Below are 12928 nucleotides of genomic sequence, written 5' to 3' on the forward strand. Positions count from 1 at the left end.
CGAACTCAAAATTAAAAGCTCAAACTCGACTCGTGAACATGATGAACGGGTTTTGTTCTATAAATATGAGACCATACAAAGAATAAATGTTGACTAAAATACATTGATTTCGTCAAAAGCGAAAAAGTATAGTCTAAGTTTCATGATTGATCGTATTAAACGCGCTTAACACTAAAATAAAATACTAAAACTTTTTGATTGTGTTTCATTTTTTAAGTAATTTTAAATTCTTTTTTTTTTTTTTGACAAACTTCATTTTCCCCACATTACAGTATAGAAGGGGTGAATGAAAATTATTTTTAAATAAATTTACATATTTTTTTCATTACTCGTCTCACCTCCTTTATCAAATGTAAAAATTATAACATGTGAAAAAAGTAACTAACAAATACAGTATTGAAGAGGTGAATGAAAATTACTTTAAAAAAATTTACATAATTTTTTCATTACTCCCTAGTTGCATACCTCAAATTTGATCAGAAAGATAATTTATAAACATGGACAGCAAAATGTTTCAGTAGATATATATAATTTTGTCTGTCGAATATAATATGGAAACGATTTTCACATGCAACGAGCAGTTCGTGTACCACTGAATGCTGTTATGTAATCTAAAACCAGCAGCAAACTCAGGCAAACATCTTGCCAAGTATCTTGTGCATGACAAAAATGTGTCTTGCCCTGTATGATGACTCATGCCCAAAGTAAATTCACGAGAGAAATTACAACACGAGTGCAGCTACAGCATCTATGTTATTGCAAACTAAAAACAGAATGCATTTATCATTTATATACAGATCATATCTATTTCGTGTGGGCTTATGATGCACTGTGACAGCTTAAGAAGAACAAGAGAGCATGCACACACCTGGGCGATAAGCCCAAGCGGGGGGCAAACGTGCATATTTTTCCATTCCTGGTTGTTCATCGTACGGTCGTTCCATAACCTTCAGCAGCCTGCGAACTTCATCAAAATCGCCTTGTTCTGCGGCATCAATGGCACTTTGACATAAATAGTTCCTGAGGATGTATTTGGGATTTACCGCGTCCATCAATTTTTTCCTCTTTCCATCAGGGATGGTGCTGGCAGAAAGCTGTGGTAGGTGGAAATGATAAGTGACTACCAATAACCCAAGAAAAATAATTCAAATTGTATACACAACACTTTTCAGGATATATTCCGCCCACCTCACCCGTCACTCTTAAAAATCATGGTTTTGCACATGGTTTATATCGTCGAACGACAATGGCTGTGATACTATGAACTTCGTTCGAACAAACCAAAAAAAAAAAAAAAAAAGCAACCAAATGAAAAAAAACATTGTTAGTTATTAGATTGTCCTTACTGGTCTTTCTTGATCATTCTCTTACCAAATACCTCATAAAGTGCCGGATCACTCACTTGCGCATGTTGCAAAAGAAATTTACAAATATGTTTTGTGTACCTCCAGTATATAAGACTTCAGCCAGCTAGTCCATGCATCTTTGCGCTCCTTTCCGATATCCAACAACACAGCTTTAAGAGGAATTAATAGTTCCTCCTCCGGAATGGTAGGATCAGCTTTGATATTTGAAAGTAACCGAAAGAAATTGGTGTAGTCAACTTTATCAACTGCCATGTTTTTAAGAAGTTCACTGATCAACTGCTTATTATACCTTGGCAAACCGAGTTTTCTGGTCATTACACTTTGATAGTCATCCATGAACTTTGTTCCATATCTGACAAGTTAAAAAAAAGTTAAAAGAAAGTCAAGCTAGCATCAAATTTCACAAACAAAATATGCCCATTCAAAACACCTCTCCATTGCGTAGTTTGCCTCCTTGTCATTTATCAGTTCGGCAGCAGAAAGAGTTGTCACGAACTGCGCGATATTCCATAAGCCAATATCAGGTTGATTTGCAAAACAGTACCTTCTTCCAGGAAGATCAGTAGTGTTTGGAGTGTAACTGGGGTCGAACGCGTCCAAAAACCCAAAAGGACCATAATCAATGGTGAGTCCTAAAAGACTCATGTTATCAGTGTTGAGAACTCCATGGGTGAAGCCAACCCCCTGCCATTGAGAAACTAAGGAAGCCGTACGTTCAGCAACTTCCACTGCCCAAGCTGATAGAGATTGCCATTGCAAACACAAACAAATAAATTAGCGGATAAACTAGCCCTATTAAAAATGAAGAACGCAATAATCTCATAGTTCCAATTATTTTTTTGTTTGTTCATCACATAATAACTTGTTTCACTTGCATACACAAGGTAAGAAACAGGCCTTAATCGGGTGGAAAGATGGTGCATAAGAGGCCTGTGACTCGATCACATTTCACAATATTTTCATTTAGGCCAGCAATCAGAGGATCTGTGATAATGTTAAATTTAATTTCATTTGAATTAGGCTGCTCTTTAAATCTGTTTCTATGGATAAAATGAAAATCAAGTTTTGATTATCTCTAGGGAAGGAACAAATTAAATCAAATTCAAATTAATTATTACCTGCGTATTTGTTTGAAGTTAAATCAACAACAGAATCATCTCCTTCACCAGTGCTAAAGGATAGACTGTCGTTTTTGCTAAGGTTCTCTAAATGTGGAAAGTGATACCTAATGGCAAAGTCAGCCAAAGTGTGAACAATGCCAATATCTTCCTTCCCTCTTGTTGCATGTATTTGATATGAACCAAAGCGAAGAAAGGATTGAGCGACTCTGCAAACAACTGCACCAGGTTCGTCCTTTGGATTTCCACTGCATGCAATAGAAACAAATAACTACTTTTAGACAAAACAACAAGAGAGTTCAATATATGTTTGAAGAGCAAATCCATGTAATTTATTCAACTAAGTTCAAGATAAATCGCTGTGATATCAGCAACCCGGCAAGATTGCAACTTCTAAATTTTAAGTAAAACTTATATCAATTTAGCTAATACAAAAGAAAATGCATAAAGGTACTGAAAAAATATACGCATGAAACAATCACAAGTTAAGAAACATAAGTAGAAAAATGCAGGAAAGGTTAGAAGCCTGAGAGCCTTTTTTTCATTTGACAGAGCCACAGGACTTCAATTTTTCATTGAAACCTTAGGCCTTAAGGATCAACTAAATGAGTATCTAAAATAGGTATGGAATGCATACTCGTAAAACATGTCCCGACTAACATATTTTCCTGTTGTCACAATGCAAAGAGCACGTGTTGTTGGGATTCCTAGACTATGCATTGCCTCACTACAGAGGAATTCCCGGATACTACTACGCAAGACAGCAAGACCATCTGCAAACCGACTGTATGGAGTCCTTCCAGCACCTTTGAGCTGCAATTCCCATCTCTGAGACTTTGAATTGAGAACTTCTCCTAAAGTAATTGCTCGACCATCGCCCAACTGGCCGGCCCATGATCCAAATTGATGTCCACCATAGCATTGAGCATAAGGCATCCTGTAGAGGTCATGTCACAAAAGCCATATAAAGGTAGACCAGACAATGAACGAACAACAAAAATAGAAATAGAAAAATTAAAAAGAACCGAAGATATAACACTCACGCTCCAACTAAAGCTGATGCCCCAGAAAATTTCTGTGCAAAATCAAGCCTTTCAAATCTGAGAATCACACATATATCATGTCTATATCATTAAAGAAACAAATCTAAAATAACATGAAAAGTGTCCGAATAAACTCGGTGCGAAGTAGAAGATAAACAAAACAACTTACTCTTTAGGATCCAAATCAAGAAGCTCCCCCACTGAATCTGACCATGCAACAAGCTGAGGATTCTCCACCTCAGCAGATGGAGATACTTTGGAATAGCAAGCATGAAAAACCTATGATAATGCCATTGAGAAACTTTAGCCGCCGAAATGTAACGATTGCGAAATAAGTGGAGACTTCCCATTAACATAAACATAGAACCAAATTCTCCAATATCTCATTTGCAATATTCCAACCCAAATATACATAGTTGAAAATTTTCAAGACATCAAAAGGGCAAGCTTCAGCTACGTAAATTGTTAATTCTTCTACATACTCTATGTATACTTTTCGTATACTACTATCATTGTAAGTCAATACGATGCATGACCTCCATTGACCGATAAATTAAACCGATGGAAATCAATGAAACAGCGGTAAAAGTTGCCATGAAATCAAATTAAGCCGCACAAAACCAAACCTGTCGCGGAATCAAATCGGTTCTAGGATCACCAGGTAGCTCACGAACAAACGAGTGGTCCCACCTCAGTTCTTCCAGCTTCAGCTTGACCGTATTTTGAGCAACACCAACACCATCGTTATCTAAAGACTTACTAGCAACGTAAAAATCGTCATTAACACTTTCCAAGCTCTGATTCCTCAAACCGTCGGAAATCGAATCGACGGCGGCGGTGGCGGAGGGAGAAGCGCTGCGGTCCATTGAGAATACGGTGAATGTTTGGCGTTTCTGGGATTTAAAAGGTTTGAAGGGGGAGAATCGGAATACGGTCGTAGGAAAAGCACGACGGCGGAGGGAGAGGGCGGTGAGAGAAGAGGAGGCGTGAGATACTGATGCGGTAATGTGGGTAAACATTTTTCTGGATTCATTTACGAAGGACTTGTTTGGCTGACCCCTTTTCAGTTTAAAATATAAGGTTGATCTATCTCTTCAATCTCCGAGATGAATAGTTGACTTAAAGGCTCGAGATAAGGATCTAAAGCATTAATTTTTGCTTTGGTAGACTCATGTAAAGATAATCCCGACTTAGAACTTGTGTTATGAATACTTGAATCATCTGCTCCATATATAAAGCTCTATACTCAAAAACTCTCGATTGAGAAACCAATAGCTTCTCAATAATTTGGAAGATCCGCTTTTGTAATACAGACCATATTTGAGTATAAGCATGTAAAGAAGATGTTATTTGATCATATGCAGTACTTTTATCAATTTTTTGTAGCCTACCCGCAACTTTTTTGTATATAGGGCAAATTTATTGAACTCGATTTAAAATATTTTAAGGTGTTCTCTTGAATACCTCTGCATTTTCATGATGACATCGACATTATCAATGTTTATCTCTTGTTAAAAATCTGCCAGAATATTTTCATGATATTTAATAATAACAATATTTAAAATATAATTTTGACACAAAGTTTGTCGTCTTAATAATCTAGGATTCTCGAATTTAGATTCTATTTTATTTTTCAAGAAAGCATTTGCATGTATATTATCAACTTTTAATTTAAATTTCTTTGCAAGTAAAAAAATTGTCATTTTTAAAAGTCTTTTTTATTGCATAAAATTCATTTTTGTTGATATAACATCGTATGGCTTATGCATTTGAGAATAATCCACTCAATACATACGTGGTTGTTCTCCATCGGATGCGAGCTTTCTAAGAACCGCTGCTCATCAATGATCACTGACATCTGTATATAATATCATATCATCTTCGTATCGAGGAATAAGTATTTTTGGAAAATTTTTGCAAATCTCTTTTAGTTGGTTAAGTTTATTTTTGTGTTCTTCTCTCCGTATAAATATTTCATCTTTTTCAGTAATGGAATAAACATTTTATTGTGTTTTGCTAAATTCCTAATGAACATTCCAACAAAGTTAACGACTCCTAAGAAACATTAAAGTTGTTTTTTTCTCTTTTAATTCATCTGAAAAATTATGCACCTTTTGCACTATATGTTCTTGCAGAATTATTTTGGACCCGTCTATTTCTATTCCAGTGAATTCAATCTTCCTTGTAACAATGAATGTCTTCTTTTCGGATAGAACTAGTCCTTCTTTTTTACAAACCTCGGGGAAATCTCTAAATGTTAATATGTTCGTCTATATTTTTCGATGCTATTAAAACATCATCTATATAAACAAACAAAATGTAAAATAATATTTTAATAGATTATCCATTTTTCTTTGAAATACATGGGGTGCATTAACCAAACCCATCGGTAATACTTCTGAAATATAATAACATTTAGGTGTGGAAAAGGCTGTGAATTTTTTGCTTTTTCCTTCATCCGAATCTGATAAAGTCCGAAGTTACAATCTAATTTAGAGAATATTTTGGTGTTGTGTATACAATTGATTAAATGTTCTCTACTAGCTATAAAATACCCATCAAACTCCAGAATTTTATTAATTTCTTGATAATTAATTGTTAATCTAGGTTTTTTTATTTCACCATAATTTCTTACCAGAAATGTTGGACTGTTATATGGTGATATTCCTGTCCAAGGTTTAATGTTCCTTGATAATAATATGCATATCCTTTTGATCATTTGTGTTCATCGAGATAGGTTTATATCTTACGAACTTATATTTCTTGCATTCCTTAATTTTAAGATTTGTTTGGAGTTGGTTTTTGTCCTACCATACCAAGAGATCTTCTGTTAGATCTAAATTTATTGTGGCGATGAAAATCAAAACCAGTAGATCACTCGTTAAAACAGTAGATAACTAAAAAGCAGAATCAGTAGCGTAGAAAAGCAGAAGAAGTACCTAAACGGATATAGAATCAGAAGCAGAAGAAATGACTTTATTAGACTCGACATCATAACGTTATCAGCTTTAAATGTTACCGTTACCTTTTTCTAGTACAAGTATTAATTGCAGCATTAATCACTGTACGAAGTCATTTAATTCACTTTGCCGATTTTAGTATAAAACAGGACTGATTGTTTTATAGCTTTTCTGCAGGAACCTATTTCGGTAATAAAGCTGATTCTATCAGAAGTCAGAAGACAGTTTCTGATTAAAGACGTTGAACTCAGTCACCTATATATATGGAACAAACCCATATAGAAGACAGTGCGAAATATCTCTAAAAATCAATCTGTATTTCATGAAACGAGAAAAACCACGAATCTTTGATATCTTCGAGTTCAACATAAAGAAAAGTAGCACACGCTTCATAGCAGATATCTGATCTATTGAGATCATTTTGTGCTACTGTTTCTTACACTCTTCACAATTATTCACTGCACTCATATTTTATCAAGAAGAGTTTGTAATCTGAAAAGAGTCTTTTCAGAACTTTGTTGTATCGTATTTTCATTGTGTTGAGTAACTAAGAGTTTCAGTAGGCAAAGGGTAAGCCCTGCTGAAGTGGGTGTGTACAAGAGTTGTACTGTAAATCCAAAGTCTTTTAGTGATACCTTCTGGAAACAGAAGAAGTGGAGACGTAGAAGACTTTATTTTCGAACTTCCATAAACAACTGCTGTCTATTGATATTACTATTTTCATTCACTCTATCAGATTGTTTCCGCACTTAATATTGTAATCTGTTGGAAGTATTCACGACAAGATAAGCTACTATCCCTAACAGGATTTTAGCACCTTCTTTATCCAAGAAAGAAAAGAAAAAATTGGAGAAGTGTTGGAACTTTTCAAGTTCGCAATCTTGATTTTGATGTTAACAAAACTTGTTATTGTGTTTCTAACATATTTACTCAAGTGTGAAGTTGCAAACACAAGAAGCAAGCTGAAACTGAATTTTGCACAAACTAAATTTCTGGCGAGCTTCGGTATTTTAATGATATCTCTCAACTGGATTATCCAAATGACAATCCGCCAATTGGACTGATTAGAAAACTCAATTTGGAACAAATCGTATTTCACGTCAGTTGGGCAAAATCGGATGTTATCATTGTCTAACTGATCGCTCAATTACCAAACTGATCACACAAAAACTACAATCAGTTGAGTTTGAGCAGCTGCGGTTTTGGTCATATATCTCAGCTCGGTTATCGAAATGAAGCGATTCAGTATGCATTGGAAAGATAAGACGATGATCTACAAATCATCTTCAGAATTCAAAGTCAGAATCAAAGCTTAAGATGCTGATAAATGACAATGAAGTTACTAGTTCTGCACAAACTGAAATCAGCTAGGCTGATTTCAGCACACCAGCTGAAACTGAACCAACTGTTGACCAGCTGACCAACCAACTGAACTGAATCAGCTGCTGACCAACTGAAACTGAACCAGACCAGCTGAAGACCAGTTGAACCAGTCCAACTGAACCAGTTAAATTGAACCAGACCAACTGAACCAGTTGAACTGATTGACCAGTTGAGTTGATCAGTTGACCAGAGTTGACCAGTCGAGAAAATGTCCAGCAAAACGAATTTGATCGTTGCAATTCCAGAAACAGTACAGAAACTTTCCAACGGTCATATTCTTGTGTCTAACGTATATATCAGTGTTGGAGCCTATAAATACAACATATTGAAGATCAAACAACAGCTTTTGAAGTGGATTCAAAGCATGGGCAGTTAGCATGAAGATATCAGCTAGTTGAGAGCACAAGCCCTTGTGTGAGGATACATTTGAGATATACACTGTAAATGATAAATTCCTGACACACAATCACTCACACATATACAAGAGAGTTGAACTTCAAAGATTAGTTGAATGAGTCTTGCACAAAGACAATAAACTTGTGTATGTAGTCTTTGCATATGAGACATTAAACAATATGCTGATTGTGAGGTGCTCCCTACAATCTTGAGTGCTAGGAGTTCTAGTTGGGTGCTGCCTTTCCGGAATGGGTTTGTACAAGTAGTTGTATAAATCAAAGACTTCTAGTGGATCCTTCCCAAGGGGAAGAAGGGGTGACGTAGGAGTGTTTGAAATCTCCGAACATCCATAAAAAAATTCGTGTCTATTTGTTTATTGCATTTGCTTATCATTTTCACTGTTTTTAAAGATGCATTGTTGAAGCATTTTATGTGTTCTTCAAATATCAAAATATTGTATACCAAGTGTTTGATAAAATGCTTCAACTGAATATTTTTACTCATTCAACTTGCATATATTTTAAATGGTTTACAAAATATTTAATCGGTTTCTACGAAGGATTATTTCGAGTATCTTCCGCTTGGTTTTTAACCAAACTCGATTTAATTCATCGGTGTTCAATATTTCAAGAACCGAGCTATTGTAGCTCAACGATTACCCCCTAATCGATCCCAACAAGAAGAGTTCATTCACCCCCCCTCTAAACTCTTCCTCGATCCCCAACAATTGGTATCAGAGCAGGTTATTCTTGTCCCTGAAAATACATACAGATGGCACACTTCAGCAAGGTTCCCATGTTCTCGAAAGAAGATTTTGATGATTGGAAGATCCGTATGCAAGCTCACCTTGCAGCGCAGGATGATGACATGTAGTATGTCATCACAGACGGACCACTAAAGATCTTAAAGCCAAATACAGCTATTGCTGTTACTGAAGGTGCACCTCAAATGGTTGAAAAACCACGAAACGAATGGACTGGCGAAGATAAGAAGAAAGCCAATCTTGATAATGTCGCTAAGGACATTCTTTACAAAACTCTTGATAAGAACACATTCAGCAAAATCAAGATGTGTTCTACTACTAAAGAGATCTGGGAAAAGCTCATTCAGATATGTGAAGAAAATGAGCAAACAAAAGAAAATAAACTGTCTGTAACAATACAGAAGTTTGAAAATTTAAAGATGAAGGCTGGTGAAACTCTAAATGAGTTTGATGAACGTTTTAGTAGCCTAGTCAATGAGCTAGCAACTCTGGGCAAAGAGCACGGCAATCGAGAAATAGCGCTCAAAGTAATGAGAGCATTACCCAGAGAATGGGACGTAAAAACAATGGCTATGAGAGTCTCTAAAGATCTAAACAAGTTGGAATTACATGACTTGTTTGCTGACTTAAAAGCCTACGAGTTCGAACTAGAAGTAAGAGGTGGAGAAGAGTCCTCAACAAATCTGCCAACCAAGGCCCTTGCTGCTACTACTGCTATTACTTCTATTGCTGCTGCTGCAGTCATTCCACAAGCAGTACCTGTTACCCTTACTGAAAGTACTTCTGAAAAGACTGCTGAAAAAATCAGCAATGAAGCTATGTCCTTATTTGTGAAAAAGTTCTCTAGATTCATGAAAAAGAATCACCGAGCCTACCAAAACCCTAATCGCAACTTCAAGAAAGATTCACCATCTGGTGATATGGCATGTTTCAACTGTGGAAAGATTGGTCACTTTATTGCTGACTGTCCAAAGCCCAAGAAAGATGACCAGAAGAAGAAAGCGTACAAAATGAATGACAAAAAATTCAAAAAAGACCGCAAAGCAATGATTGCTGAAGAAAGCAAATCTAAACGAGCGGATTCCAGCTCTGAGTCATCTGACTCAGAAAGTCATTCTAGTGAAAGTGATGCAGAAGAGATTAAATGTCTTATGGCAGATGTTGAATCAAACTCAACATCTGAAGAGGTATTCGACTTCGACTCTGACGAATTTACACGAACTGATTTAATTAAGGCATTACATGACATGGTAAGTGAGTACTCAAGACTTTCTCAATCATTCGAGGAAGTTAAGGTTGAAAATCTAAACTTAAGAAATCAAGTCAGTAAGTTCACTTGCTTGGAAGAGAATAGCTGCGATGATTTGAAAGTGGAGATGAGTAAGTTGAAAATCGAGAATGAGAAAGTAAAAGCAGATTACCAGACAATGAAATCTGAAAATTAGAAGCTGTCTGTTCTGGTAAATGCTTGGAATAAGTCTTCTATTTCATTAGAAAAGATGCAAGAAATGCAGAAGCAATCTGGAGATAGAAGTGGTCTCGGATTCAGCAATGATGAAAGCACTTCTGAAATCAGTACTCAGCCAGAACTGGATACCAGCAAAACAAAATACATTCGTTTGGTTAAATCCAGTGTGGCATATGAACCGGAAGTACCGACTGTTCAAGTTGAAAGAAATATAAATCAGATGAACAGAAGAAAGAATTATGGTCTTGGTTATATTGAACCTAAGGGAAGAGTTGACCAAAGTTCTGGATCCAGTAGAGGATTCAACTCAGGAAGACAACCCCCCATGAAGATTAAAAACTACAAGTACTATAATTCTAGACCTGTTCAAAAGAGATACAGGCTAGACAATAGGAACAAAAGGGAAGAACAACATTCTGAGATGCATAGAAATAATAGACCCTCTACTGCACACACCTTCTTGGATACCCGAAGTACAAAATCACCAAAAATTGTACAAATGTGGGTTCCTAAGGGACTAATAAGGTTGGACCCAAGTAGATTGGGTACCAGATACTAAAATTTGTGTTTGCAGGAACAGGAAAAGAAAGCTAAAGTAAGCAGCTCCACATGGTATCTGGACAGTGGATGTTCCAGACACATGACTGGACAGAAAAATCTACTTTCAGAAGTAATGAGTTGTACTGGACCAAAAATAACGTTTGGGGATAACTCAAAAGGTAAAACCGTGTGTAAGGGTAAGATTATCCATGGTAACATAACTATCAATGACGTACTACTGGTTGAGAATCTCTGTTATAATTTAATCAGCATTAGTCAACTGTGTGATAATGGTTATTCTGTAATTTTTCAGAAGCACACATGCATAGTTAAAGATTTTGTTGAGTCTACTTTATTAACTGGAAAGAGAGAGGGCAACACCTACAGAGATTCTTGGAAATTAGATCGTGTTAATGCTCCTACATGTTTAGTTGCCTCTCTTAGTGAGAAACATTGGCTCTGGCACAAGAGATTGAATCATCTGAATTTCAAATCTATCAACAATCTCAAAAAGCATAATATAGTCGACGGCTTACCTGATATTAATTTTGTTAAGAATCATGTTTGTTCTGCTTGTCAGCTTGGGAAACAGATAAGATCCAGCTTCAAGAACAAAGGCAGCAAATCAACTTCAAGATGTTTGGAATTGCTGCACATGGACTTATTTGGTCCAATCCCTATCATGAGCTTAGGGGGAATGAAATATACCCTTGTTGTTATTGATGATTTTTCTAGATTTACTTGGGTAATATTTCTTGCTGGAAAAGATCAAACCAGTAGCCTCCTGATCAAGCTTCTGAAAAATATTCAAAATGAAAAATCCTCTTCTATAATTAAAATCAGAAGTGATCGGGGTACTGAGTTCACTAACAGAATTCTTGAGTTGTACTTAGATGAACAGGGGATTCATCATGAATATTCAGCTGCCAGAACGCCTCAACAAAACGGAGTAGCTGAGAGGAGAAACAGAACCCTCAAGGAAGCTGCTAGAGCAATGCTAGCAGATGCAGACATTTCTCAGCGCTTCTGGGCAGAAGCAATCAACACTGCATGCTATACGCAAAACAGAACAATGATCAACAAAAGGCATAACCAGACTCCTTATGAGATATGGAAAGGGAGTAAGCCTAATATATCTTATTTTCATGTTTTTGGCTGCAACTGCTTTGTGCTCAATAATGGCAAAAACTATTTAACTGCATTTGATTCAAAATCAGATGCTGGACTTTTCCTTGGTTACTCTGCTGTGAGCAAAGCCTTCAGAATCTTCAATAATAGAACTCTTACTGTTGAAGAATCGATTCATGTTGTCTTTGACGAGGACAACAGTGCTCCTGAAATATCTAATATGTCAAATTTGAGTAACAGGTTAGACAAAATTCACTTGGAACTGGATAGTGAAGATGATACAGAAGCTAGTATAAAAAATGTTCAAAATCCAGAACCAGACATTCCATTAGCAGAACCAGAAGTACAAATATTAGACAAACCAGTACCAGCAGCTGATAATCCAGAACCTGCTACTGGTTCAGATGAGATCAATCCAAATATATCAAATCAGGAAGAAATTCCTTTAAACCATTTTATTTGGAGAAAATCTCATCCTCCCTCTTTGGTTATTGGAAATCTAGCAGCGCCTTTGAGAACCAGAAGGCAAATGATTAATGAATATAAGCATGCTTCTTTCATTTCTCAGGATGAACCAAAGAAAATTGAAGAAGCCCTTCTGGATCCTAGTTGGATTGAAGCTATGCAAGAAGAGCTGAATCAATTCAAAAGAAACGAAGTTTGGTTTCTAGTACCTAGACCATCTCACCAAGCTGTCATTGGAACCCGGTGGGTATTCAGAAACAAACTAAATGAAGAAGGCACAGTGATCAGAAATAAAGC

General features: G+C 36.3%; 1 protein-coding gene across 1 annotated transcript; it reads right to left on the reverse strand.

Annotated features, from left to right (window-relative positions):
- Nucleotides 1–506: 506 nt before the first annotated feature.
- Nucleotides 507–4581, reverse strand: LOC142555244 (uncharacterized). Its single transcript, XM_075666015.1, has 8 exons — nt 4155–4581; nt 3698–3807; nt 3529–3585; nt 3123–3422; nt 2486–2733; nt 1798–2104; nt 1446–1719; nt 507–1094 (listed from the first exon to the last, which is right to left on the reverse strand). The coding sequence occupies exons 1-8, from the start codon at nt 4545–4547 to the stop codon at nt 840–842; spliced, it is 1944 nt and encodes a 647-aa protein (XP_075522130.1). The 5' UTR covers nt 4548–4581; the 3' UTR covers nt 507–839.
- Nucleotides 4582–12928: the final 8347 nt, after the last annotated feature.

Source organism: Primulina tabacum, chromosome 9 (assembly GCF_025594145.1).
Source record: "Primulina tabacum isolate GXHZ01 chromosome 9, ASM2559414v2, whole genome shotgun sequence".
NCBI classification, from domain to species: domain Eukaryota; kingdom Viridiplantae; phylum Streptophyta; class Magnoliopsida; order Lamiales; family Gesneriaceae; genus Primulina; species Primulina tabacum.